The following is a 24,753-nucleotide window of genomic DNA, read 5'->3' as shown; positions in this document are numbered from 1 at the left end:
AAATGGCGACCGTGCCACTGCCTGGTGTCGCCTGGTTTGGGGGTGCAGCCCTGGGTCCTACACAGGCTGGTCGAGGGGCAACACGCAGCAGAGCCAGCCAAGGGAGCTGAGTTTCGGGCGAAAGCCTAGAGGGAGGGGCTGCAGGGTCATTTGACTTGAGGGACAGGCTATGGATCCCGAGAAGGATCTGGAAAACACCTAAGCGCATGCAGGGAGTTCTCTTCTTAGATGTAGTAATGACGATTTAGCTTCTAACAAGAATTGGACTCCTGGTGACCAGCCATCAGCTGAGAGCCAAGCACACTTCCCTGGAGAGCAGGACGCTGTGTAGGACCAGCCCATTAGTGCTCTGGTCAGCCATCCGTGTCTCCTCTGCATGACGGGGCATCCCCAGAAAGTAGAGTCACATACCCAGGATGGTGGCCTTTGCACCCACGTCACCAAGGGGGCTGGGGTCGCGACCGCCAGGAGTAACACGGTCACTGCTCTGGCTGTGGTTGCATAGGAGAGGCTCTCCCTCTGCGTGGTGCTTGCTGCTCCTTCCGAGCTCTGCCCTGGCCACCAGGCCTCTGCACCCCAGCACAGCTCGACCTCTGCACCACGGCTGCCCGACCTCTGCGCCTAACTGCCCGACCTCTGCACCACGGCTGCCCGACCTCTGCACCCCGGCTCCCTGACCTCTGCGCCTAACTGCCCGACCTCTGCACCCCGGCTCCCCGACCTCTGCACCCCGGCTCCCTGACCTCTGCGCCTAACTGCCCGACCTCTGCACCCTGGCTCCCTGACCTCTGCACCCCGGCTGTCCGACCTCTGCACCTAACTGCCCGACCTCTGCACCCCAGCTCCCTGACCTCTGCGCCCTGGCTGTCACATGATCATTTTAATTGATGTAGAAAATCATTTGACAAAATCCAATACCCTTGCATGATAAAAAAACATTCAACAAACAAGGAATAGAGGGGCACTTGCTTAACCTGATGAGGGACACCTACAAAAAGGCCCAGAGTGCACATTAGACTAAGGTGGAGAACGGGATGCTTTCTCCCTAATATCAGGAAGAAGACAGGAATGCGTTCTCTCACCATTTCTGTTTGATGATGTGCTGGAATTGTTAGCCAGTGTAACTAGGCAAGAAAAAGAAAGTCATTCAGATTGGAAAGGAAAAACTTAAACTATCTCTCTTTGCGGAAATTATCTTGTGGATTGAAAATCCTGGGAATCCACTTTTTAAACTGAAACTAATATTAAACTAAACATATAAGTAGTAAAATACAAAATATAAAGACAAAACTGATGACACTACTGAAAGTAATGAATGCATTCGGTAAGGTTGTGGGATATAAGGTTGATATGCAAAAACCAAAAGCATGTCTATACAATCGCAGCAAGCAAACCAAAAATGAGATTTAAAAATTCCATTTACAGGGGCGCCTGGGTGGCGCAGTCGTTAAGCGTCTGCCTTCGGCTCAGGGCGTGATCCCAGGGTTATGGGATCGNGTAAAATACAAAATATAAAGACAAAACTGATGACACTATTGAAAGTAATGAATGCATTCGGTAAGGTTGTGGGATATAAGGTTGATATGCAAAAACCAACAGCATGTCTATACAATCGCAGCAAGCAAACCAAAAATGAGATTTAAAAAATTCCATTTACAACAGCGTCAATAAAATTAGAATACTTGTGAATATATTTAACAAAAGCCGTGCAAAACTTACACTCTGAAAACTACAATACATTGCTGAAGTTAAAGGAGCCCTCAGTAAATGGGAAGACATCTCCTTATCAGAATCCCACTGCCGCCTTTGTGCAAATTGAGAAGCTGATTTTAACATTCATATGGAATCACGAAGGTCCCAGAATAGCTAGAGCAAACTTCAAAGAAAAGAGCGAAGTGGAAAGACACCTACTTCCTAAATTGAGACTTACTGCAAAACGACAATAAAAAGAGTGAGGTGCTGGCATGAAGACAGACATACGGACCAATGGAATAGAATGCAGATCCCAGAAATATATGCATGTGTATGTCAGCTGATTTTCAACAAGGATGCCAACACTTTGTAATGAAGGTATGAGCAGACTTTTCAACAGATGGTACTGGGACAAGGGGTTATCCAGACACAATAGAACGAAGTTTGACCCTACCTCACTCCACATAAAAAATCGAATTCAACTTGGATTGAAGACCTAAATGCAAGAGCTTAAACTATAAATCTCTTCAAAGAAATATAGAAACAAATCTTCATATCCTCAGAGTTGGCAATGAATTCCTAGATATGACACCAAAAGAATAAGCAATGAAAGAAAAAAATGGATAAATTGGATTTCATCAAAATTAAAAACGTTTGTGCTTCAAAGGACATTATCAAGAAAATGAAAAGACAACCCACAGTATGGAGATAAATCAAAAATCATATAATTTGTAAGAGACTTGAATGTAGAATAAATGAAAAAATTTACAACTGCATAATAAAGACAATAACTGAATTTAAAAATGGACAAAGCGTATGAATAGAAATTTCTCTGAGTAAATATCTACAGACGGCAAACAAGCACATGGAAAGATGCTTGCTGTCATTAGTTCCCGGGGACATGCACACCAACTGCACTGAGCTGTCTCTCCACACCCACCAGGACGGTTGGAATCCGGAAGGCAGCGCGTGTTGGTGAAGACGTGGAGGAAGCCGAGCCCCGCGCTGCCGCTGGGAGCGCGATGGCACAGCCTCTTTGGAAAGCAGTCTGGCTGTTCCTTAAACGTTCATCATAGAGTTACCGTACGACCCAGCGATCCCATTCCTCGGTCTGTCCTCAAGAGAGATGGGAACACGTGTCCACACAAACCTTGTGCTCAGATGTTTATAGCAGCATTATTTATAAAAGCCAANAGTGGGGTGCAGAGGGCGGGCCCCGCCTGACTGCCCACATGGTTCCCGTGCAGGATTCCCTTCTTCAAGTTCTGCTCCCAGTGCGGCCGCTCGGTTGGCGTGCGCCTGGTGCCCTGCACCCGCTGCTGCGGGGTCCTCACCTGCAGCAAGTACTGCAAGACCAGGGCCTGGGGCGACTTCCACAAGCGGGACTGCGGCACCCTGTCGGTCACTGGTGAGTGTGCTGCTGTGGGGCCTGCCGGGTCTGAGGGCGTAGGCACCTGCCTGTGGGGGGCTGTGTGAGGTCTCCATTATTCCTCGAAATCTCTCAGATTCCAACGACTTTCCAGAATTCCCAGATGGGCCTGTTGTGCAGACAGGGAGGGCGCTGAGCCCACCTGCTCCTTCTCTAAGCATCATGGGCCCATGGCTTCCTGGAGGGAGGTGGGCATGGCCTGGGCCCCACAGAACTGGGACACCATCCCTGGGGCTCCCCTGCATGGGGGAGGCTCTGGTAGGCACTAGTTTCCCTTGACCCTGGGGCACTTGGCCTTGGCACTGCTTCTGGAAGCTTCCTCCTAGCCCACCTTTCCCACGTCCCCTCCTTTGGGATGACCTGGGGAGGAGCTGCAGGTGTGTGGGTGGTGACTCTGGACCAGGGCTCCACTGCTCTAAGGGTAGCTAATGGCAAGCAAAGCTATGTGCACAGCTGTCCCCTGGGACTTGACCAGGTGGAGGGAGGGCAGGTGTTGCTTAACTCTTTCTCAGAGCCTGTCCTTAGTGTGGACGGCCAGAAAGGCCGGGCTGACCGCTGCCCTTGGGCCCATGCCCCTGGAGCCCATCTTCTCTGAGCTCCGATGCTGTCCTCTCCATGCCCCCCCNCGACCTCTGCACCCCGGCTCCCTGACCTCTGCGCCTAACTGCCCGACCTCTGCACCCTGGCTCCCTGACCTCTGCACCCCGGCTGTCCGACCTCTGCACCTAACTGCCCGACCTCTGCACCCCAGCTCCCTGACCTCTGCGCCCTGGCTGTCACATGATCATTTTAATTGATGTAGAAAATCATTTGACAAAATCCAATACCCTTGCATGATAAAAAAACATTCAACAAACAAGGAATAGAGGGGCACTTGCTTAACCTGATGAGGGACACCTACAAAAAGGCCCAGAGTGCACATTAGACTAAGGTGGAGAACGGGATGCTTTCTCCCTAATATCAGGAAGAAGACAGGAATGCGTTCTCTCACCATTTCTGTTTGATGATGTGCTGGAGTTGTTAGCCAGTGTAACTAGGCAAGAAAAAGAAAGTCATTCAGATTGGAAAGGAAAAACTTAAACTATCTCTCTTTGCGGAAATTATCTTGTGGATTGAAAATCCTGGGAATCCACTTTTTAAACTGAAACTAATATTAAACTAAACATATAAGTAGTAAAATACAAAATATAAAGACAAAACTGATGACACTACTGAAAGTAATGAATGCATTCGGTAAGGTTGTGGGATATAAGGTTGATATGCAAAAACCAACAGCATGTCTATACAATCGCAGCAAGCAAACCAAAAATGAGATTTAAAAATTCCATTTACAGGGGCGCCTGGGTGGCGCAGTCGTTAAGCGTCTGCCTTCGGCTCAGGGCGTGATCCCAGGGTTATGGGATCGAGTCCCACATCAGGCTCCTCTGCTATGAGCCTGCTTCTTCCTCTCCCACTCCCCCTGCTTGTGTTCCCTCTCTCCTTGGCTGTCTCTCTGTCAAATAAATAAATAAAATCTTTAAAAAAAAAAAATTCCATTTACAACAGCGTCAATAAAATTAGAATACTTGTGAATATATTTAACAAAAGCCGTGCAAAACTTACACTCTGAAAACTACAATACATTGCTGAAGTTAAAGGAGCCCTCAGTAAATGGGAAGACATCTCCTTATCAGAATCCCACTGCCGCCTTTGTGCAAATTGAGAAGCTGATTTTAACATTCATATGGAATCACGAAGGTCCCAGAATAGCTAGAGCAAACTTCAAAGAAAAGAGCGAAGTGGAAAGACACCTACTTCCTAAATTGAGACTTACTGCAAAACGACAATAAAAAGAGTGAGGTGCTGGCATGAAGACAGACATACGGACCAATGGAATAGAATGCAGATCCCAGAAATATATGCATGTGTATGTCAGCTGATTTTCAACAAGGATGCCAACACTTTGTAATGAAGGTATGAGCAGACTTTTCAACAGATGGTACTGGGACAAGGGGTTATCCAGACACAATAGAACGAAGTTTGACCCTACCTCACTCCACATAAAAAATCGAATTCAACTTGGATTGAAGACCTAAATGCAAGAGCTTAAACTATAAATCTCTTCAAAGAAATATAGAAACAAATCTTCATATCGTCAGAGTTGGCAATGAATTCCTAGATATGACACCAAAAGAATAAGCAATGAAAGAAAAAAATGGATAAATTGGATTTCATCAAAATTAAAAACGTTTGTGCTTCAAAGGACATTATCAAGAAAATGAAAAGACAACCCACAGTATGGAGATAAATCAAAAATCATATAATTTGTAAGAGACTTGAATGTAGAATAAATGAAAAAATCTTACAACTGCATAATAAAGACAATAACTGAATTTAAAAATGGACAAAGCGTATGAATAGAAATTTCTCTGAGTAAATATCTACAGACGGCAAACAAGCACATGGAAAGATGCTTGCTGTCATTAGTTCCCGGGGACATGCACACCAACTGCACTGAGCTGTCTCTCCACACCCACCAGGACGGTTGGAATCCGGAAGGCAGCGCGTGTTGGTGAAGACGTGGAGGAAGCCGAGCCCCGCGCTGCCGCTGGGAGCGCGATGGCACAGCCTCTTTGGAAAGCAGTCTGGCTGTTCCTTAAACGTTCATCATAGAGTTACCGTACGACCCAGCGATCCCATTCCTCGGTCTGTCCTCAAGAGAGATGGGAACACGTGTCCACACAAACCTTGTGCTCAGATGTTTATAGCAGCATTATTTATAAAAGCCAAAGAACAGAAACAAACCAACTACCTATCAACTGATGACCGGAGAAGCACATTGTGGTGTGTCCACATCGATCAGAAACAATGGACCACCCGTGCCCTACGGCATGGATGAAACCCAATGTTGCTTTAGGCAAAAGAATCTAGTCATCTAAGGCCACACTCACACCGTATGATTCCATTCATAGGAAATCCATAGAGACAGAAAGTAGGTCAGCGGTTGCCTAGGACGGGAGGCATGGTGGTTGTCAGGGGCGGGCTCGGATTTGGGCTGATGGGCATGTTGTAAAGGTGCTGATGGCGACGGCTGCACTTCCGTGAACGTACTACCCGCCGTACGCTTCACATGTGTGAACTGGATGGAATCGAATGGTAGGTCAGCGGAGCTGTCAGAGCCCCCGCCCTAACACACAGAGATGCTCTCTTTCACTCTGCCTGTGGCCTTCAGAAGAAGTGACCATGGTGCTGGGGCTGTGCCAGACCCACTTCCCTTCTGCTTGATCATCTTGTCACCTCTCCCAGAAGCTTTGCCCTGNAGGGAAGTGCCCCAAATGAGCACCTCTTAATTTTGAACTTACACTTGTTAATTATATGACACTTAGAGGTATGTGCGTGTACACACGAAAGTAAGAGAAGATTAAACGACAGTTAGCCCCAAATCCGGAAATTACCACGGCCAACACTGGCGTGTGTGCTTCCAGTCCCATCTGTGTCTGTATACACATACCACGTACGTCACACACGCCGTACCTCACACCCTCCCACACCACCTGCCACACCACAGACACGCAGTGCACACCACGGTCGTGATGTGGGAGCGCGATCTCTATACTCTAAACTTAACCACCAATCTTTCTATGCTATATTTTTCTTCCACGTAATTTTCCCTGAATGAAAATAGTATTATTTTTATTCTGATTATGCATGCAATCTACGTTCATTGTTAAAAAAGAGCACAATCAAGAAAACGCAAACTGTGAAAATCCTCCTGGTCTCAGCGCTCAGGAACAGATAACCTGAACGTACTGGATTTTAACCCGGGCCCANGGGCCTGTTGTGCAGACAGGGAGGGCGCTGAGCCCACCTGCTCCTTCTCTAAGCATCATGGGCCCATGGCTTCCTGGAGGGAGGTGGGCATGGCCTGGGCCCCACAGAACTGGGACACCATCCCTGGGGCTCCCCTGCATGGGGGAGGCTCTGGTAGGCACTAGTTTCCCTTGACCCTGGGGCACTTGGCCTTGGCACTGCTTCTGGAAGCTTCCTCCTAGCCCACCTTTCCCACGTCCCCTCCTTTGGGATGACCTGGGGAGGAGCTGCAGGTGTGTGGGTGGTGACTCTGGACCAGGGTTCCACTGCTCTAAGGGTAGCTAATGGCAAGCAAAGCTATGTGCACAGCTGTCCCCTGGGACTTGACCAGGTGGAGGGAGGGCAGGTGTTGCTTAACTCTTTCTCAGAGCCTGTCCTTAGTGTGGACGGCCAGAAAGGCCGGGCTGACCGCTGCCCTTGGGCCCATGCCCCTGGAGCCCATCTTCTCTGAGCTCCGATGCTGTCCTCTCCATGCCCCCCCATAAAGTGGGGCTGCTGTGGGGCGCATTTGGAGACCCCAGGCTGGGAGTCCCCACCTTTGTAGAGACTGTCATTGCCATGCATGCCGCACGTGTGCAAGCATGACACCAAGCAGGGCGTGGGCGGGACTCTCGTCACCGCGCGCCGTGGGGAGCCCGGGGCGTGGAGAGCTGAGTGCTGTGTTCCAGGTGACACCTCAAGACAGTAGCAAGCTGGCAGGGCCCACAGAGGGCGTGGGGCTCCTCTGCAGTCCTGCGGGGCGGGGTGGGGGGGCTGCGCCTTGGCCTCCTCGGGGACAGCCTGGGCCCCTCACCTTCCTCCTCCCTGCCAGTTCCTTCTCCAGGGCCCCACCTGGAGGACATGCACTGGATGGGGGAGGAGTCTCAGTAATGGGGCAGCCCTGGATGCCCGAGGCCTGGGGAGGGCCCGGCGGCAGGCTGGGCGGCCGTTATCCTCACCTGCGGGCACCCACACCTCGGGGCCCTCTGCAGACGGCTGGCCCCAGAAGCGTCTGGCCTCATGCGGAACATCTGCACCTGCAGCGCTGTGCACGGCAAGGTCTCCCTCCTGACTTCGCAATAAAGCGGCCCCACTGCGTGTGCTTTTAACCTTCTCTGTCTCGCTCTGCCCACCCCTACCCAGAGAAGCTCAGAGCTTCCGAGGGCCCCCTGGCCACTCGGTGCCTGGCATCTGTCAGTTGGCAGGAAGGCTGGGTGGATGAGGGTCAGCACTGGAGCTCACTCTAGAGATTATTGCCAGAAGGTCACTCTTGCAGCCCTGGGGAACATTTGGGGGCTTCCCGGGCACTCCCAGACCTGGCTCTGCCTCTGCATTCCTGCTGGAAGCCAGAGCGGGGGGCGGTGTCCATTTCTTCCACATGCATTTACAGAGTGTCTGTGTGTGTCAGGCAGGCTCTGGGTCGGGGCGGATATGAAAATCACCCGTGATTGAGACGGGGGGGGGTTTGGGGGTGACTGAATCAGGAGCGCCGCTTGGTGGTGATGGTGGGCCATGGGTGGTGGGTCTGCTTTCATGGAGAGGGTGGGGGGAAGCGGGCAGGGAGGACCGAGGACTGGGGCGCCAGTCTTCCTGAGCGAGAAGGTGGTGGGCGTGGCCAGGGAGGAGAAGGGGTGAGGTGGGGCAGTGGGAGAGGAGGTTGGGAAAGGGGGTGCTGAGGCTGTGCAGGGACCCCAGCTGGCCAGCTTTTTGATGGTCAAGGCAGCCCTACCTGCAGTCATGGTTCTGCCTGATTTCCGGGTCCCTTGTCAAGATGGGGCTGCTTATGTGGGAAGCTCGCTGGGGAGGCTCCCAGGGAAAGGGGTGAGGAGGGCTCCTGGGCACAGGGAGAAATGGGCCTGTGTGTCGCTGTGTGTCAGCCAGTCCTGGCCCAGGCTGTGGCTGTGGAGGGCCTTCCGGGGGCGTGGGCGGGGGGCGCAGGCGAGGGTGTGGGCAGCTCCCACCTCGGCTGCCGGGAAGGGAAGTGCCCCAAATGAGCACCTCTTAATTTTGAACTTACACTTGTTAATTATATGACACTTAGAGGTATGTGCGTGTACACACGAAAGTAAGAGAAGATTAAACGACAGTTAGCCCCAAATCCGGAAATTACCACGGCCAACACTGGCGTGTGTGCTTCCAGTCCCATCTGTGTCTGTATACACATACCACGTACGTCACACACGCTGTACCTCACACCCTCCCACACCACCTGCCACACCACAGACACGCAGTGCACACCACGGTCGTGATGTGGGAGCGCGATCTCTATACTCTAAACTTAACCACCAATCTTTCTACGCTATATTTTTCTTCCACGTAATTTTCCCTGAATGAAAATAGTATTATTTTTATTCTGATTATGCATGCAATCTACGTTCATTGTTAAAAAAGAGCACAATCAAGAAAACGCAAACTGTGAAAATCCTCCTGGTCTCAGCGCTCAGGAACAGATAACCTGAACGTACTGGATTTTAACCCGGGCCCAGGTGCACACGGAGTGAGTCTGCATGTGCCCCGTGCACGTGCGCACGTGTGTTTTCATGTGTCCTTCCATTTGTTTTTAATTAAATGGCTCGTTGTGCGCCTTTAACCTGCCTTTCCGGTGCACTGTGCGTGTCTTACCATTTTCTGGAAGGGACAGAGGCACCACCCAGTCCCCGGCCGCTGNTTAACTCTTTCTCAGAGCCTGTCCTTAGTGTGGACGGCCAGAAAGGCCGGGCTGACCGCTGCCCTTGGGCCCATGCCCCTGGAGCCCATCTTCTCTGAGCTCCGATGCTGTCCTCTCCATGCCCCCCCATAAAGTGGGGCTGCTGTGGGGCGCATTTGGAGACCCCAGGCTGGGAGTCCCCACCTTTGTAGAGACTGTCATTGCCATGCATGCCGCACGTGTGCAAGCATGACACCAAGCAGGGCGTGGGCGGGACTCTCGTCACCGCGCGCCGTGGGGAGCCCGGGGCGTGGAGAGCTGAGTGCTGTGTTCCAGGTGACACCTCAAGACAGTAGCAAGCTGGCAGGGCCCACAGAGGGCGTGGGGCTCCTCTGCAGTCCTGCGGGGCAGGGGGGGGGCTGCGCCTTGGCCTCCTCGGGGACAGCCTGGGCCCCTCACCTTCCTCCTCCCTGCCAGTTCCTTCTCCAGGGCCCCACCTGGAGGACATGCACTGGATGGGGGAGGAGTCTCAGTAATGGGGCAGCCCTGGATGCCCGAGGCCTGGGGAGGGCCCGGCGGCAGGCTGGGCGGCCGTTATCCTCACCTGCGGGCACCCACACCTCGGGGCCCTCTGCAGACGGCTGGCCCCAGAAGCGTCTGGCCTCATGCGGAACATCTGCACCTGCAGCGCTGTGCACGGCAAGGTCTCCCTCCTGACTTCGCAATAAAGCGGCCCCACTGCGTGTGCTTTTAACCTTCTCTGTCTCGCTCTGCCCACCCCTACCCAGAGAAGCTCAGAGCTTCCGAGGGCCCCCTGGCCACTCGGTGCCTGGCATCTGTCAGTTGGCAGGAAGGCTGGGTGGATGAGGGTCAGCACTGGAGCTCACTCTAGAGATTATTGCCAGAAGGTCACTCTTGCAGCCCTGGGGAACATTTGGGGGCTTCCCGGGCACTCCCAGACCTGGCTCTGCCTCTGCATTCCTGCTGGAAGCCAGAGCGGGGGGCGGTGTCCATTTCTTCCACATGCATTTACAGAGTGTCTGTGTGTGTCAGGCAGGCTCTGGGTCGGGGCGGATATGAAAATCACCCGTGATTGAGACGGGGGGGGGTTTGGGGGTGACTGAATCAGGAGCGCCGCTTGGTGGTGATGGTGGGCCATGGGTGGTGGGTCTGCTTTCATGGAGAGGGTGGGGGGAAGCGGGCAGGGAGGACCGAGGACTGGGGCGCCAGTCTTCCTGAGCGAGAAGGTGGTGGGCGTGGCCAGGGAGGAGAAGGGGTGAGGTGGGGCAGTGGGAGAGGAGGTTGGGAAAGGGGGTGCTGAGGCTGTGCAGGGACCCCAGCTGGCCAGCTTTTTGATGGTCAAGGCAGCCCTACCTGCAGTCATGGTTCTGCCTGATTTCCGGGTCCCTTGTCAAGATGGGGCTGCTTATGTGGGAAGCTCGCTGGGGAGGCTCCCAGGGAAAGGGGTGAGGAGGGCTCCTGGGCACAGGGAGAAATGGGCCTGTGTGTCGCTGTGTGTCAGCCAGTCCTGGCCCAGGCTGTGGCTGTGGAGGGCCTTCCGGGGGCGTGGGCGGGGGGCGCAGGCGAGGGTGTGGGCAGCTCCCACCTCGGCTGCCGGGAAGGGAAGTGCCCCAAATGAGCACCTCTTAATTTTGAACTTACACTTGTTAATTATATGACACTTAGAGGTATGTGCGTGTACACACGAAAGTAAGAGAAGATTAAACGACAGTTAGCCCCAAATCCGGAAATTACCACGGCCAACACTGGCGTGTGTGCTTCCAGTCCCATCTGTGTCTGTATACACATACCACGTACGTCACACACGCTGTACCTCACACCCTCCCACACCACCTGCCACACCACAGACACGCAGTGCACACCACGGTCGTGATGTGGGAGCGCGATCTCTATACTCTAAACTTAACCACCAATCTTTCTACGCTATATTTTTCTTCCACGTAATTTTCCCTGAATGAAAATAGTATTATTTTTATTCTGATTATGCATGCAATCTACGTTCATTGTTAAAAAAGAGCACAATCAAGAAAACGCAAACTGTGAAAATCCTCCTGGTCTCAGCGCTCAGGAACAGATAACCTGAACGTACTGGATTTTAACCCGGGCCCAGGTGCACACGGAGTGAGTCTGCATGTGCCCCGTGCACGTGCGCACGTGTGTTTTCATGTGTCCTTCCATTTGTTTTTAATTAAATGGCTCGTTGTGCGCCTTTAACCTGCCTTTCCGGTGCACTGTGCGTGTCTTACCATTTTCTGGAAGGGACAGAGGCACCACCCAGTCCCCGGCCGCTGGGCGCCTACTGTTTCAGGGCTCACTCCGGGAGGGAGCTGCACACACCTTCCTCCTAGTTTTCCTCTGGGCAGAATTCACAGAGGTTGCATTTTCAGATTTGTGGAGCGTTCCCATCGTCAGTCTTATCTTCTTAGCTTGCCTGCTGGTAGGCTAGTGAGCCTGTCTGTGCGCGGGGCACGTGGTCAGTAGTGAGCATTGCCAGAAAGTTCCACTTCCCACGTTCTGGGGATTCACGCACGAGCTGACGGTCGTCTCCACACGCAGATGTGGGAATGCGGCCTTGAGGCTATTCCTCTGGTCTGTTATTGGAGAGACCCGCCTTCCCGGCCTTGCCTCGANATGGGGCTCCTCTGCAGTCCTGCGGGGCGGGGTGGGGGGGCTGCGCCTTGGCCTCCTCGGGGACAGCCTGGGCCCCTCACCTTCCTCCTCCCTGCCAGTTCCTTCTCCAGGGCCCCACCTGGAGGACATGCACTGGATGGGGGAGGAGTCTCAGTAATGGGGCAGCCCTGGATGCCCGAGGCCTGGGGAGGGCCCGGCGGCAGGCTGGGCGGCCGTTATCCTCACCTGCGGGCACCCACACCTCGGGGCCCTCTGCAGACGGCTGGCCCCAGAAGCGTCTGGCCTCATGCGGAACATCTGCACCTGCAGCGCTGTGCACGGCAAGGTCTCCCTCCTGACTTCGCAATAAAGCGGCCCCACTGCGTGTGCTTTTAACCTTCTCTGCCTCGCTCTGCCCACCCCTACCCAGAGAAGCTCAGAGCTTCCGAGGGCCCCCTGGCCACTCGGTGCCTGGCATCTGTCAGTTGGCAGGAAGGCTGGGTGGATGAGGGTCAGGACTGGAGCTCACTCTAGAGATTATTGCCAGAAGGTCACTCTTGCAGCCCTGGGGAACATTTGGGGGCTTCCCAGGCACTCCCAGACCTGGCTCTGCCTCTGCATTCCTGCTGGAAGCCAGAGCGGGGGGCGGTGTCCATTTCTTCCACATGCATTTACAGAGTGTCTGTGTGTGTCAGGCAGGCTCTGGGTCGGGGCGGATATGAAAATCACCCGTGATTGAGACGGGGGGGGGTTTGGGGGTGACTGAATCAGGAGCGCCGCTTGGTGGTGATGGTGGGCCATGGGTGGTGGGTCTGCTTTCATGGAGAGGGTGGGGGGAAGCGGGCAGGGAGGACCGAGGACTGGGGCGCCAGTCTTCCTGAGCGAGAAGGTGGTGGGCGTGGCCAGGGAGGAGAAGGGGTGAGGTGGGGCAGTGGGAGAGGAGGTTGGGAAAGGGGGTGCTGAGGCTGTGCAGGGACCCCAGCTGGCCAGCTTTTTGATGGTCAAGGCAGCCCTACCTGCAGTCATGGTTCTGCCTGATTTCCGGGTCCCTTGTCAAGATGGGGCTGCTTATGTGGGAAGCTCGCTGGGGAGGCTCCCAGGGAAAGGGGTGAGGAGGGCTCCTGGGCACAGGGAGAAATGGGCCTGTGTGTCGCTGTGTGTCAGCCAGTCCTGGCCCAGGCTGTGGCTGTGGAGGGCCTTCCGGGGGCGTGGGCGGGGGGCGCAGGCGGGGGGCGCGGGCGGCCTGCGGAGGGTGTGGGCAGCTCCCACCTCGGCTGCCGGGAAGGGAAGTGCCCCAAATGAGCACCTCTTAATTTTGAACTTACACTTGTTAATTATATGACACTTAGAGGTATGTGCGTGTACACACGAAAGTAAGAGAAGATTAAACGACAGTTAGCCCCAAATCCGGAAATTACCACGGCCAACACTGGCGTGTGTGCTTCCAGTCCCATCTGTGTCTGTATACACATACCACGTACGTCACACACGCTGTACCTCACACCCTCCCACACCACCTGCCACACCACAGACACGCAGTGCACACCACGGTCGTGATGTGGGAGCGCGATCTCTATACTCTAAACTTAACCACCAATCTTTCTACGCTATATTTTTCTTCCACGTAATTTTCCCTGAATGAAAATAGTATTATTTTTATTCTGATTATGCATGCAATCTACGTTCATTGTTAAAAGAGCACAATCAAGAAAACGCAAACTGTGAAAATCCTCCTGGTCTCAGCGCTCAGGAACAGATAACCTGAACGTACTGGATTTTAACCCGGGCCCGGGTGCACACGGAGTGAGTCTGCATGTGCCCCGTGCACGTGCGCACGTGTGTTTTCATGTGTCCTTCCATTTGTTTTTAATTAAATGGCTCGTTGTGCGCCTTTAACCTGCCTTTCCGGTGCACTGTGCGTGTCTTACCATTTTCTGGAAGGGACAGAGGCACCACCCAGTCCCCGGCCGCTGGGCGCCTACTGTTTCAGGGCTCACTCCGGGAGGGAGCTGCACACACCTTCCTCCTAGTTTTCCTCTGGGCAGAATTCACAGAGGTTGCATTTTCAGATTTGTGGAGCGTTCCCATCGTCAGTCTTATCTTCTTAGCTTGCCTGCTGGTAGGCTAGTGAGCCTGTCTGTGCGCGGGGCACGTGGTCAGTAGTGAGCATTGCCAGAAAGTTCCACTTCCCACGTTCTGGGGATTCACGCACGAGCTGACGGTCGTCTCCACACGCAGATGTGGGAATGCGGCCTTGAGGCTATTCCTCTGGTCTGTTATTGGGGAGACCCGCCTTCCCGGCCTTGCCTCGAGAGAGCTCTCTGCAGACCCTGCCGCCCTCCCTGCCACCTCTTGTGGGGAGACCTTCTCTCTGTTGGAATGTCACTACATGGAGTGTTTCACTCTGTTGTCAAATCCATCTGTCCTGTCCTTCAGGGTCTGGTTTGCTGTGGAGTCCAGCTCCTGGGTCAGCAGGTGCATTGAGCAGTTACCTTCTGACCGTCATGCTTTGGGCGCCTGAATAGCATAGAGGACAAGACAACTGGATCCCTACCCTGTGGGTGCCTGCCTTCCAGGAGGGAGAGCTGTCCCGTGGGAGAAATGTCCCCTTTGCCAGACTCCAGCAGGACAGGAATGGTGTCCCCGGCAGAGCCTCCCCTGCTGTGAGGACGCCAGCTAGTGCAGGGCCCCTCAGCACACGGAGGGGTGGCCTCACCAGGAGGGCACAGCCCCATCTCCCCACGCCCCTGGGGGTCCCTGGTCTCCGCAGCACCTCCCTGGCCACGTGTCTCTGGGTTGGTGGCAGGCTCTGTGGATGTCCACCCAGGATCCGCATTCTGCTCCCCGTCCGTGGCTCTGTCTCTGTCTGGGGCTCGCCGTCCACCCAGGATCCGCACTCTGCTCCCCGTCCGTGGCTCTGTCTCTGTCTGGGGCTCGCCGTCCACCCAGGATCCGCACTTTGCTCCCCGTCCGTGGCTCTGTCTCTCTCTGGGGCTCACGCTTAGTTGGCAATGGTAACATGGCAGCCTTGTGTCCACACAGCATGCTTCCAGCCGATTTCTTGAAAGGATGCATGCGTTACATTTTGCAGATTGGTACCCCAAAGTGAATCATTCCAGCTTGAATCTTTTCCTCTAGACTTCATTTAACTCATCAGTCTGTCTATTCAGTGGGCGTGGTGCCTTCGCGAGTTTCGAGTTTCCCCTTCTGTGTGACGCGCACCCCGCCCCCTGCCTCTTCTGCTCATCAGGAATTCAGCTGCTTCTATCTTCAGAATATACTGACCCAGGGGCCTCTCACCTGGNTGTCCACACAGCATGCTTCCAGCCGATTTCTTGAAAGGATGCATGCGTTACATTTTGCAGATTGGTACCCCAAAGTGAATCATTCCAGCTTGAATCTTTTCCTCTAGACTTCATTTAACTCATCAGTCTGTCTATTCAGTGGGCGTGGTGCCTTCGCGAGTTTCGAGTTTCCCCTTCTGTGTGACGCGCACCCCGCCCCCTGCCTCTTCTGCTCATCAGGAATTCAGCTGCTTCTATCTTCAGAATATACTGACCCAGGGGCCTCTCACCTGGCCCTTACTGGGTGCTGGGACGTTGGGGGGGGTGCATGCCTCATCCCCCTTCTCCATACCAAGTTCTGTGCAGACACACAGTGTGTCCTGCGTGCCCTCCATTCCCCTCCCGCCATGGTCCACAGAGACTCCAGCCAGAGCAGGGTGCAGCCCACCCAGCAGCCAGCCACCCCTCAGGTCCTGGGAGCCATAGGCAGCTGGTCTGGCCTTCAGAGTCTCAGATGAGCGGCTTCTGGCGAGCCCGGACGTGTGCGCGGCTCTAGCGGGAGCTGGCCTGCAGCAGAGTCCAGCTCGGGTGGAGGAGCTGTGGGTCGGGAGGGCTCTGGGGAGAAAGGGCCAGGCACCGGGTGGGCGAGAGGGGCTCAGGCTGAGGATGAGCCTGCAGGGCAGTGGGCAAGTGGTGTCTGTGGGGAATGCGGCCTGGAGGGGGCAAGGTGCAGGAGGGGGCGCAAGGGGCGGTGTGCAGAGGGGTCGATCAGGGGAGCCAACAGGGCCGGGCAAGGGTGATGCTTTTGAGGGGAAGCCCCGTCCTCAGGGAGAGAAGGGAGGGGAGGGCCCGGGCTGGGGAGGTGGAGGGACCAGGCTGGTTGCTACGACCCCTCCCCGGGCCCTCCACCCCTGGGCTCTTGGGAGAGCGGGCAGCGCCCTGAGGGGTGGCCGGGTATGGTCAAAGGAGCCTTGGGAAGAGATGTCCAGGAAGCTCATAACAGAGGGGATTCGGGGGTGCCTGAGAGGGGGACAGCCCGAGATGAGCTCAGGATGGAGAGGGGCGGCCAGTCTGGAATGTTGGTGATGGACCCAGAGGGCCTGGAACCTGTGGTTGTCAGGGTTCCACCCGGAATCCAGCGTTCTGTGACCTCTGGAGAGACGGGCAGTGGGGTGGCCAGGTGGGTTCCAGGAAGGACACAGAAAACACAGGGCCAGGAGCTGTGGGTTCCTTCCCAGCCACAGAGTGGAGGCACCCCTCCCACCTGTCCTTGGAGCCTGGGGAGCGGGCACTGCCCCCGTCTCCTTCCTTGGGCCGTGGCTGCAGACCGACCACAGGCCAGGGCGACCGGTTTAGTTTTGTTTGCGCTTTGGGTTCATTTATTTTAAAGAACCCCCCTTCCCCCACCCTTTCAAAGCTTCACAGCCCTGCAAAACCGGCATCTAACTGGTTCAACCTCGAACATTTAAAAAATCAACGAAATAATCAAAGAAGCCCCTGACCCCCACCACACAGGTGGGGCACCTGCGTGCACAGATGTCCGCGCTGGGCCGGGCTCATCTCATGCCTCGGTTTTGAAGAACTGGAACGAGATGCAGCTAGCCCTCCACTCTTATCCCGTTTTCATTCCTGCGTCCCTAAAAGACACACGGGACTGCTTTCCCTCTGAGATTTTACACCGCGCAGTGCTCTGGAAAGTCTCGTTCTGCACTCCCTGATGACAAGGAAAACTGAGCACTATTTCATATGTAGCTAATTATTATTTATCCTGTTATTATTTAAAGATTTATTTATTTGAGAGAGAGAGAGCGGGAGCCACGCGCACACATGAGCGGGGGAGGGGCAGAGGGAGAGAATCCCCAGCAGACTCCCAGCTGAGTGTGGAGCCTGAGGGGGGGCTCGATCTTGATCTCGATCTCATGACCCTGAGACCACGACCTGAGCCGAAGTCAAGAGTCAGATGCTTAACCAACTGTGCCCCTGATTTATGGGGCATTTGGAGTCCCAGGTCTGGGATTCGCCTCCGTGTGTGTGTGATGGCCGCCCGTGTTTGCTCTGGGATGGCTCTGTGTCCTGGATAGCAGGAGCCTCTGATGGGTGCCACGGCCTGCGTTGCCGTGTCTGGTCTGTCTTGTGCAGGATGGAATATCGGTGCGGCCACAGTTGCCCCCTGCCCCCCCGCCCCGTCCTTGTGGCTTACGGCTCTGTGTCTCTGGGAGCACTTGCTGCGCCCCGTCATACGTCCCATTGTCTTCTCTGTGCTCGGAAGCGTCGCTTCCCAGTTTGCTTCTTAGCCCATTGCCCGTATACTTGTTGATGGTGTGACGTAGGGCCTGTTTGGTCCTGGCCGCGTGGCTGTCGAGGGCCGGGAGCTGCAGATTTTATGCGCTCTTCTTGCCCACCCCCTGGCCGCTCCTCGTCTGCTCCCTTCCCCATAGACTTGCCCTTTCCAGAATTTCCTACGGATGCACTCAAACTGGCAGGGTCTCCTGTAGCCTGGGGGCTGCGTTCAGGCGGCCAACCTGAGGATGAGGCAGGGGGGCTTTTGTTTCTATGGGGGGGGGTCTCAATTCCACTTCCCAACTCACGGGGCCCCTGACTTGCTTCTCCCTCCCACACCTGGCCCAAGGCATGGAGCTCCTGCCAGCCTGCCTCCTGTGTGGGGTCCCTGTCCCCTGTGGGTGGTCTGTCTCCTGTGGGGTCCCCGCCTCCTCTGGGGGACCCCAANCTCTGGGAGCACTTGCTGCGCCCCGTCATAACGTCCCATTGTCTTCTCTGTGCTCGGAAGCGTCGCTTCCCAGTTTGCTTCTTAGCCCGTTGCCCGTATACTTGTTGATGGTGTGAGGTAGGGCCTGTTTGGTCCTGGCCGCGTGGCTGTCGAGGGCCGGGAGCCGCAGATTTTATGCGCTCTTCTTGCCCACCCCCTGGCCGCTCCTCGTCTGCTCCCTTCCCCATAGACTTGCCCTTTCCAGAATTTCCTACGGATGCACTCAAACTGGCAGGGTCTCCTGTAGCCTGGGGGCTGCGTTCAGGCGGCCAACCTGAGGATGAGGCAGGGGGGCTTTTGTTTCTATGGGGGGGGGTCTCAATTCCACTTCCCAACTCACGGGGCCCCTGACTTGCTTCTCCCTCCCACACCTGGCCCAAGGCATGGAGCTCCTGCCAGCCTGCCTCCTGTGTGGGGTCCCTGTCCCCTGTGGGTGGTCTGTCTCCTGTGGGGTCCCCGCCTCCTCTGGGGGACCCCAACTCCTGTGGGGTCCTCACTTCCTGTGGGGAAGTCCCCACCTCCTGTGGGGTCCCTGCCGGTTTGAGGAGGTCCCCCTCCCTCCTATGGGAGTCTCCTACCTCCTAAGGGGGGCCTCTGCCTCCTCTGGAGGGTCCCCACCCCCTCATTTCCTGTGGAGAAGTCCCTGCCTCCTGTGGTGGGGGGTCCCTGCTTCCTGTGGGGTGTCCCCATCTCCCATGTGGTCCCCACCTCCTCTGGGGGTCCCCATGTCCTATGGGGGATCCTCATCTCAGCTCCAGTTCGTGCTTTTCCCAGTCTCCTGTTTTCTTTTGAAGAACAGGCTTGTTCTAACCTGAGGCTTCCATCTCTCTGACACAACACTCTGCAGACCATTTGCCCCATGACCTGACGTTCTCAGGGTGGTGTTTTTTGGTGTGTTGTAATTTTTAATTTGAATTCCCATCACTGGGGATATGTGACTCCCTCTCCCAAGGGCATCTCGCCACCTAGGTGGGGGAGCCCTCCCTGTCACCTGCTGAGGACCAGGGGGGCCCCTGCTCTGGGGAGACGGTTTCTGGGCAGAGCCCGGGCAGCAGCTTTCTTGGCCAGCAGGGAGAGCTTTCCGTGTGTTCCGGCTGCACTGGGAGGGGGGCAGCTCCAGCACCCCCACCCCCCCCCCGCTGCAGCCTGCAGGCTCCCCGGCTCCGGTGCCCACAGATGGCTGCTGACTGTGACGTTCCTTGCCTTGTCCGGCGGGGAGCTGTCCGCAGGGGGGGCTCTGCCGTGAGCTACGACACCAGGCATTTCCCCGTGTTCTCTCCCGCGGCTCGCTCTCGCTCGGGCGGCCTGTCTGGTGCCCGCGGCTGTTGGTGTGTAGTCTAAGATTCCTGAGCGGTTCCTGGCTGGCTCGCTTCTCTGCCTTCCCGGGTCGGGCCAGGAAATGGGCTTCTGCTGGAAACATGAAGTGTCCTGTTCGCATCTTTAGGCCACGCGGAGGAAGGAGGGAGAGTCCCTTCACCAAGGGTGCCCTTCATTGGGTCCCTCTGTGCCCCACCACCTGCCCTGGCCTCACCCCCACCTTTGACGGCTCGGACACGGGACTTGCCACCAGTCTTGTTTCCAGCAGGAGCACAGGCCGCCGTTCCAATCCTTCCACGTTCACTAGGGAATCCACTCTCCACCCCGCACTAGAGCCAGCACTTTGATCATACGTGTGATTTCTGGACAGAGGGCTTGTCTCCAGGTAAAGGACTGCTGGTGTCCCCCGGAGGGGAGGACGGTGTGCATTCCCGCGCGTGCGCACAGCAGAGCCCCACACCGGCCTGCCCACGGGAGGCCCCGAGGAGCTGGCTTCTCTGTCTGCCGGTGGGGGCTGGTCCGCACGGCGGCGGCTTCCTGGACATCTCAGGAGGAATGAATTGGGACCGAGAGCCAGGGAGGGGCCTCTCCCTGACCGGCGCGTGGTCTGTGGGCAAGGTGGCCCCTCCCCGCCTGCCCCCGGCCCGTGTCGGAAGCCCACCTCACTTGTGTACTTCTTTCCCCCACAGGGAAAACGGATTCAGCTCTGTTCACACAGAACTTCCGAAAGTCCTCAAAGCATCTGGGCAAGAAGGTGAGCCAGAAGCCTGACACCCCCGAGCTGCCAGGCCGGCCGAACAGATCCTCTTCCACGTACAACCAGGAATGAGTGTCTAGCGACGCACCTGTTCCATGAACTCCTGAGGCTGCCTGCCAGCCCCCCACGGAGGGAGGAGCTCGACCGCCGCGCCATCCCAGGGCTCCTGGAAGGGCGGGCCGGTGAGCCCCCAGTCGCTGCTCTGCTGTTGCTAGGGCCAGGGGCCCCCGAGGAGCTGCGACCCCTGGAGGAGCCGCGTTTTCCCTCCCAGGGCACGCAGCCCGGCCCCCCTGCGTTGGGGCAGCGGGAACTGGCCGCTGTCTCCTCCGCACTCAGGCCCGAGAGGACAGAGCGGCTTTGTCGAACGTTCACCAGGCAGACTAGTGTGGCCGAAATTCCCAAATAAAATGACCCTGCATCAGCTCTTGCTTCCGGGCTGGCCTCCGGGCTCTGCTGGGGCGCCAGTCACTGGGCCCTGCAGTGGATGTGCTACCCGCTGGCGGGGCTGAAAGGCGCCTGGGGGGTGAGGGTGGGGGCTGGCAGCTTTGCCTCAGGCATCGTGCGGGACTCTGCTCCGGCAAGGTAGCAGGGCTCCTTGGCACTGGGGACAGACCTGGACCATTGGGATGTCCAGACAGGCCTGGCCTCAGAACCACACTGGTCCCCATGGTCTGGCCTCCTGGGCATCTCTGAGGCTACTTGGCAGGAACTGGAACCTTCCTGAGACACGCGTCAGGATGCGTGTCCGGAGCAGGGAAGGAGTGGACAGCAGGTGGGCCGTGGCCTCCTCCTTCTTCCAGGCACTGCACGGGCCCAGGGTGGGACATGGAGACGCAGACCATGGGCGCAGTCCGTGCGCAAGTCCCTCCCCGCCGCCAGTGCGCCCCAAGTCACATCCTGCTGTGCCGGGCCAGGGGTGCGCGCTCACCCGAGCTGTGCAGAATGCGGTCACAGCGGCCACACAAGCTCTCCAACCTTTTATTCATACAAGGACTCAAGAGCATGTGACATCAGTTGGTACCCGCAGCAGGATGCAGCCTGCTGTGTGGGGCCGCCCCTTCCAGAGAGACGTCCGGTGTGGGCTCCTGCGGGGACGTCCACGTGCAGCCAAATGCTGCCATCTGGGCACGTGGGCAGCCACTGCCCCAGAGCCCCTGAGAGTCCAGCCGGCACTCACCTACAGGGAAGGAGGCCCCGGGCCCAGCCCCCCGGTCCGGCACGAGCAGGGTTATTATGGGGTGGGAGTGCCCGTGGGACTGTGCTGCCTGGTGGGGCACGGGCTGGGGGCCCTGACCAGCGTGAGAGGCGAGGCAAAGCAGCGCTAAGTGGCCTTGTCGGGCCCTGGTGCTGGTTAGGACTGCTGTCCCTGGCCACAGTGGCTCAGCATCCCATGGACCCTCGAGGGTCCCCTTGCCTGAGCCCCTCTCTGGCAGGGCCCAGCCCCTCCGCAGGGCCCACAGCAGCTAGGGCCCAGGAGGGAAGGAGGGAGAGAGGGTCCCGGGCCTGGGGGAGGGCCTGGACAGCCCGAGGGAGCAGGGGTGCCCCCAGGTCCAGGAAGCCCCAGCCCTTCCAAGCTCTGGGAGGAGGAGCTGAAAAGCAGCTCTGGGTGAACAGATGGAAAGCGTCTGTGAATGTATGTACTTTTGGAAAAGCCCTTAACTGTCAAAGCCCTCCAGGCCCCCTGCAGCTGGCGGGGCCAGGAGGGACCCAGGTGGCCCTCTGGCTTGCGGGGCCAGGCCTCCTGGCCGGGCTGAAGTTTCACTGGCCACCCCCATCCTGTGGCCCGGTGTCGCCTCCAGCCCCGCCTGTGTCACCCCAAGTGGGGGGCCCTGGGTCTGGCGGGGATGACAGGCAGATGCGTGGGTGGCAGCACGTCCGCACAGCCACAGGCCCTGTGCAGGCGCCAGGCCCGAGTTTGAAGGGCGTGCCCACGTCTGTGGAGGGCCCAGCCTGCCCTCCCGGGAAGCCCAGGATCGGCACCCCCAGCCTCACACGAAAGTCAGCCAAGAGCAGCACCCAGAGGTGAGGCTGTGCCCACGGCAGCCCTTCTGTGCACCCCGGACCCTTGCAGCCGGCCTTTGGAGAGAATGAGATCCAGAAAGACTGGTCAGCAAGGGTGCCTTCCCAGTTAGAATGCAGCCTGATGCTGAGGGTCTCTGGGGAGGCCACGGCATCACGGGGGCCTGGCTGAGACTGAAGTGTTCATGCATAATCTCGAAGGCCCTGCTAGACCCTGGACGACAGAAACCCGATGCCCTCCCAGGGGTCCGCCCAGGTGTGGGCCTTGGTTTCTGACACCTGGAGCCCGGAAGTGCTCTGTGGGAGGAGGCGGGAGAGGAAGGCACGGGCTCGCGCTCTCCAGCGGGACACTGCTCAGGGAACTGGGGGGGAGGTGCAGGCGGGCAGGCAGGAGTTGGCCACCGGCATCCCCCAGGTTCCTGAAATACATGGCTTATGGGGACGTTGTTCCTGGCTGACCTGAGGGCCTCATACAAAATTAAAAGCCAGGGCGGCCGGCGGAGCCAGGCCAGGAAGGCCAGCACCCCTTGCCCCACCCCAGTGCAGTCACAGAGCCGGGGTCCCTCACTGTCCCTCCCTGTCCTGTGCTGGGGCATCTAGGCTGAGGAGAATTAAATATCATCTGTTTTGCATTTTGGCAAAGTCAGTTCTTGGCTTCGGTCCCTGGGGCCTGGGGCAGTTACCGCCACGTGGGCCTGGCGGCTGAGAGGAGCAGGGGAAGGAGCAGCAGGGACGCGCAGGGCTGGGGGCAGCTCGCAGCCGAGGTCTTCTGGCCCTCCTGCTCCGACAGGCCAGGGAGGGCGTGGGTCAGGGTCGTCCGGGAGCTGGAGCTCTTCTTGCTGACCCTCCGGTCGCAGAGGTCGTCTGGGCAGCTGTCACCACTGCCCGAGCCACTGCTGTCGTCACCTGGGGAGGAGAGGAGGCTCCAGCAGGCCCACCCCACTGTGTACCCCAAGCACCAGGAAGACCCTGAGCCCAGCACCCTGCCATGGGGGACTCCCATGCTGGGCAATGCCAGCTCCACCCTGAGCATAGCTCCCGGCCCGCCCGGGCCTGCCAAGGCCTGACGGACGTTCTGGCCAGGCTCGGCCGTGCTTGGGGGTGTGGGTGTATGTCTGTGGGGGGCGCTTGGCATCTGTGACCGGGCAGCAGCAGCAGCCAGAGCCACTGTGTGGACCCAGGGGCTGGGAGGGTCCCTCCTCTGTGCCCTTCCCCTGCACCGCCCCCCCCCCCGGGCTCCCAGTCCCTGGGGCCCCGCCCGCACTGGCATCCTGGAAGTCCACATCATTGCCGCTGTAGGCGCCACGAAGCCGGTTGGTCATGACCTTCAGCTGCATGATCTGCTGGCGGACGGTCATGTCGGGCTTGGTGATGTCTACCTCCACCTCGGGGTTGTTGATCTGATTGGCCAGGCCATCGCCCATCACCTCCGGGAGGTACCTGGGGGCCGAGGACAGGCCCTGAGTCACTGCCTGCTCCCTGGAAAGGGGCGCTTCCCTGGCATGCCCTCCCATCCCCTCTCCTCCGGTCCACGTCCTGGCAGGCCTGAGACCCCCCTGGGGCCTGTTGGAGACTGCCAGGAGCCCACAGTAGTGGGGTGTGGAGGCACTGAGCATGGTACGTGCCTCAGGAAGCTGGCCCAGACCCTTGTCCGGGCTTCCTGTGTCCTACTCTGGGCCCGGCGTCGGGCATGGCCCTGCGCACATGGCACTTAGTGACACAGGCCAGACGAGGGACCCGGGAGAGGCCGCAAAGGCCGGCTGGTCTGTGGTCAGCTGGGCAGCACCCACCTGCCTTTGGCCATGCCGTTCCAGCAGCGGTCATCACTGGCACTGCTCATGGCCAACCTCTCACTGCACAGCATGCTGGGGAGGCTGATCCAGAAGTCCTGGGCGTCTCGGAGCTGCGTCTTGGCCTCTGAGACCTGCAGGGCAGCAGTCAGGCCACGGGGCGCCCTGCTTGGTCTGCCCTCCCCTCCCCTGTCCACCCAGGCCCTGGCCGGCTGAGGGCCGCTCACCAGCTTCTCCAATGTGCCCGTGGAAGGCTTCTCCTGTAACACCAGCTTGCCCTGGTGCCGCTTCTCCTCGGGCCCAGAGCCCTGGGGGTTCACCTTGGGGTTTCCACAGCCCTGGATGACCTGGGGGAAGACCACAGGGGTCCTGGAGGGGCACGAGGCCATATCTGGGATGCCCCTCCATGCCTGCTGCACCTGCCTGCCCGTACCTTGGCCGTGAGTATGTCCTTGTTGTCCTGGAGGGCGTTGATGGCTTCCGCCAGCCACAAGTGCACGTTGCCGATGACGCTTTCTGCTCCCGAAGGGCCCCGGAACTTGTCGGTGATGAGCACCATGGAGTCTGGCACAAGTGTGAACACACACAGAGG

The 24,753-nt window shown here is 57.4% G+C and overlaps 3 protein-coding genes across 4 annotated transcripts in view; 1 reads left to right on the top strand and 2 right to left on the bottom strand.

Annotated features, from left to right (window-relative positions):
• ANKMY1 (ankyrin repeat and MYND domain containing 1) overlaps window positions 1–3,693 on the top strand; it is a 45,109-nt gene extending 41,416 nt beyond the window's left edge. The window contains exon 16 of the mRNA XM_034642708.1: window positions 2,927–3,693. Coding sequence (XP_034498599.1) covers window positions 2,927–3,168 — 242 coding nt within the window. The 3' untranslated portion in view covers window positions 3,169–3,693. The remainder of the gene's footprint in view (window positions 1–2,926) is intronic.
• Window positions 3,694–13,966: 10,273 nt separating this feature from the next.
• On the bottom strand, window positions 13,967–21,155 carry LOC117801179. Of its 2 annotated transcripts, none has more exons than XR_004623705.1 (4): window positions 18,983–21,155; window positions 18,252–18,810; window positions 15,802–17,733; window positions 13,967–15,527 (listed from the first exon to the last, which is right to left on the bottom strand). XR_004623705.1 is itself a non-coding variant. In XM_034655539.1 (4 exons), the coding sequence occupies exons 2-4, from the start codon at window positions 19,137–19,139 to the stop codon at window positions 17,298–17,300; spliced, it is 1,152 nt and encodes a 383-aa protein (XP_034511430.1). In that variant the 5' UTR covers window positions 19,140–19,688; window positions 19,816–21,155; the 3' UTR covers window positions 15,547–17,297. The 2 variants fall into 2 exon arrangements, 1 of the variants encoding a protein (XP_034511430.1); XM_034655539.1 differs by lacking the exon at window positions 13,967–15,527 and having other exon boundaries at window positions 15,547–17,733; window positions 18,983–19,688; window positions 19,816–21,155.
• A 159-nt stretch (window positions 21,156–21,314) lies between these two features.
• The window catches only part of GPC1 (glypican 1), a 24,954-nt gene continuing 21,515 nt past the window's right edge, over window positions 21,315–24,753 (bottom strand). The window contains 5 exon segments of the mRNA XM_034655540.1: window positions 21,315–23,277; window positions 23,636–23,811; window positions 24,162–24,295; window positions 24,389–24,508; window positions 24,595–24,749. Coding sequence (XP_034511431.1) covers window positions 23,051–23,277; window positions 23,636–23,811; window positions 24,162–24,295; window positions 24,389–24,508; window positions 24,595–24,749 — 812 coding nt within the window. The 3' untranslated portion in view covers window positions 21,315–23,050.

This window comes from Ailuropoda melanoleuca, chromosome 2, assembly GCF_002007445.2.
Source record: "Ailuropoda melanoleuca isolate Jingjing chromosome 2, ASM200744v2, whole genome shotgun sequence".
Lineage (NCBI taxonomy): Eukaryota > Metazoa > Chordata > Mammalia > Carnivora > Ursidae > Ailuropoda > Ailuropoda melanoleuca.
Note: the sequence above shows the minus strand (reverse complement) of the source record. Positions and strands in the feature narration are given on the sequence as shown.

What these genes read in the sequence shown, in the direction of transcription:
- LOC117801179 (XM_034655539.1), bottom strand. Translation starts at nt 19,139, where the DNA reads ATGGGGCAAATGGTCTGCAGAGTGTTGTGTCAGAGAGATGGAAGCCTC. An exon ending in GGGACCCCCAGAGGAGGTGG is followed by an intron (nt 18,811 to 18,982) that starts GGACCACATGGG and finishes TCAAACCGGCAG; the next exon opens with GGACCCCACAGGAGGTGGGG. An exon ending in GTTATGACGGGGCGCAGCAA is followed by an intron (nt 17,734 to 18,251) that starts GTGCTCCCAGAG and finishes GGGGCGCAGCAA; the next exon opens with GTGCTCCCAGAGACACAGAG.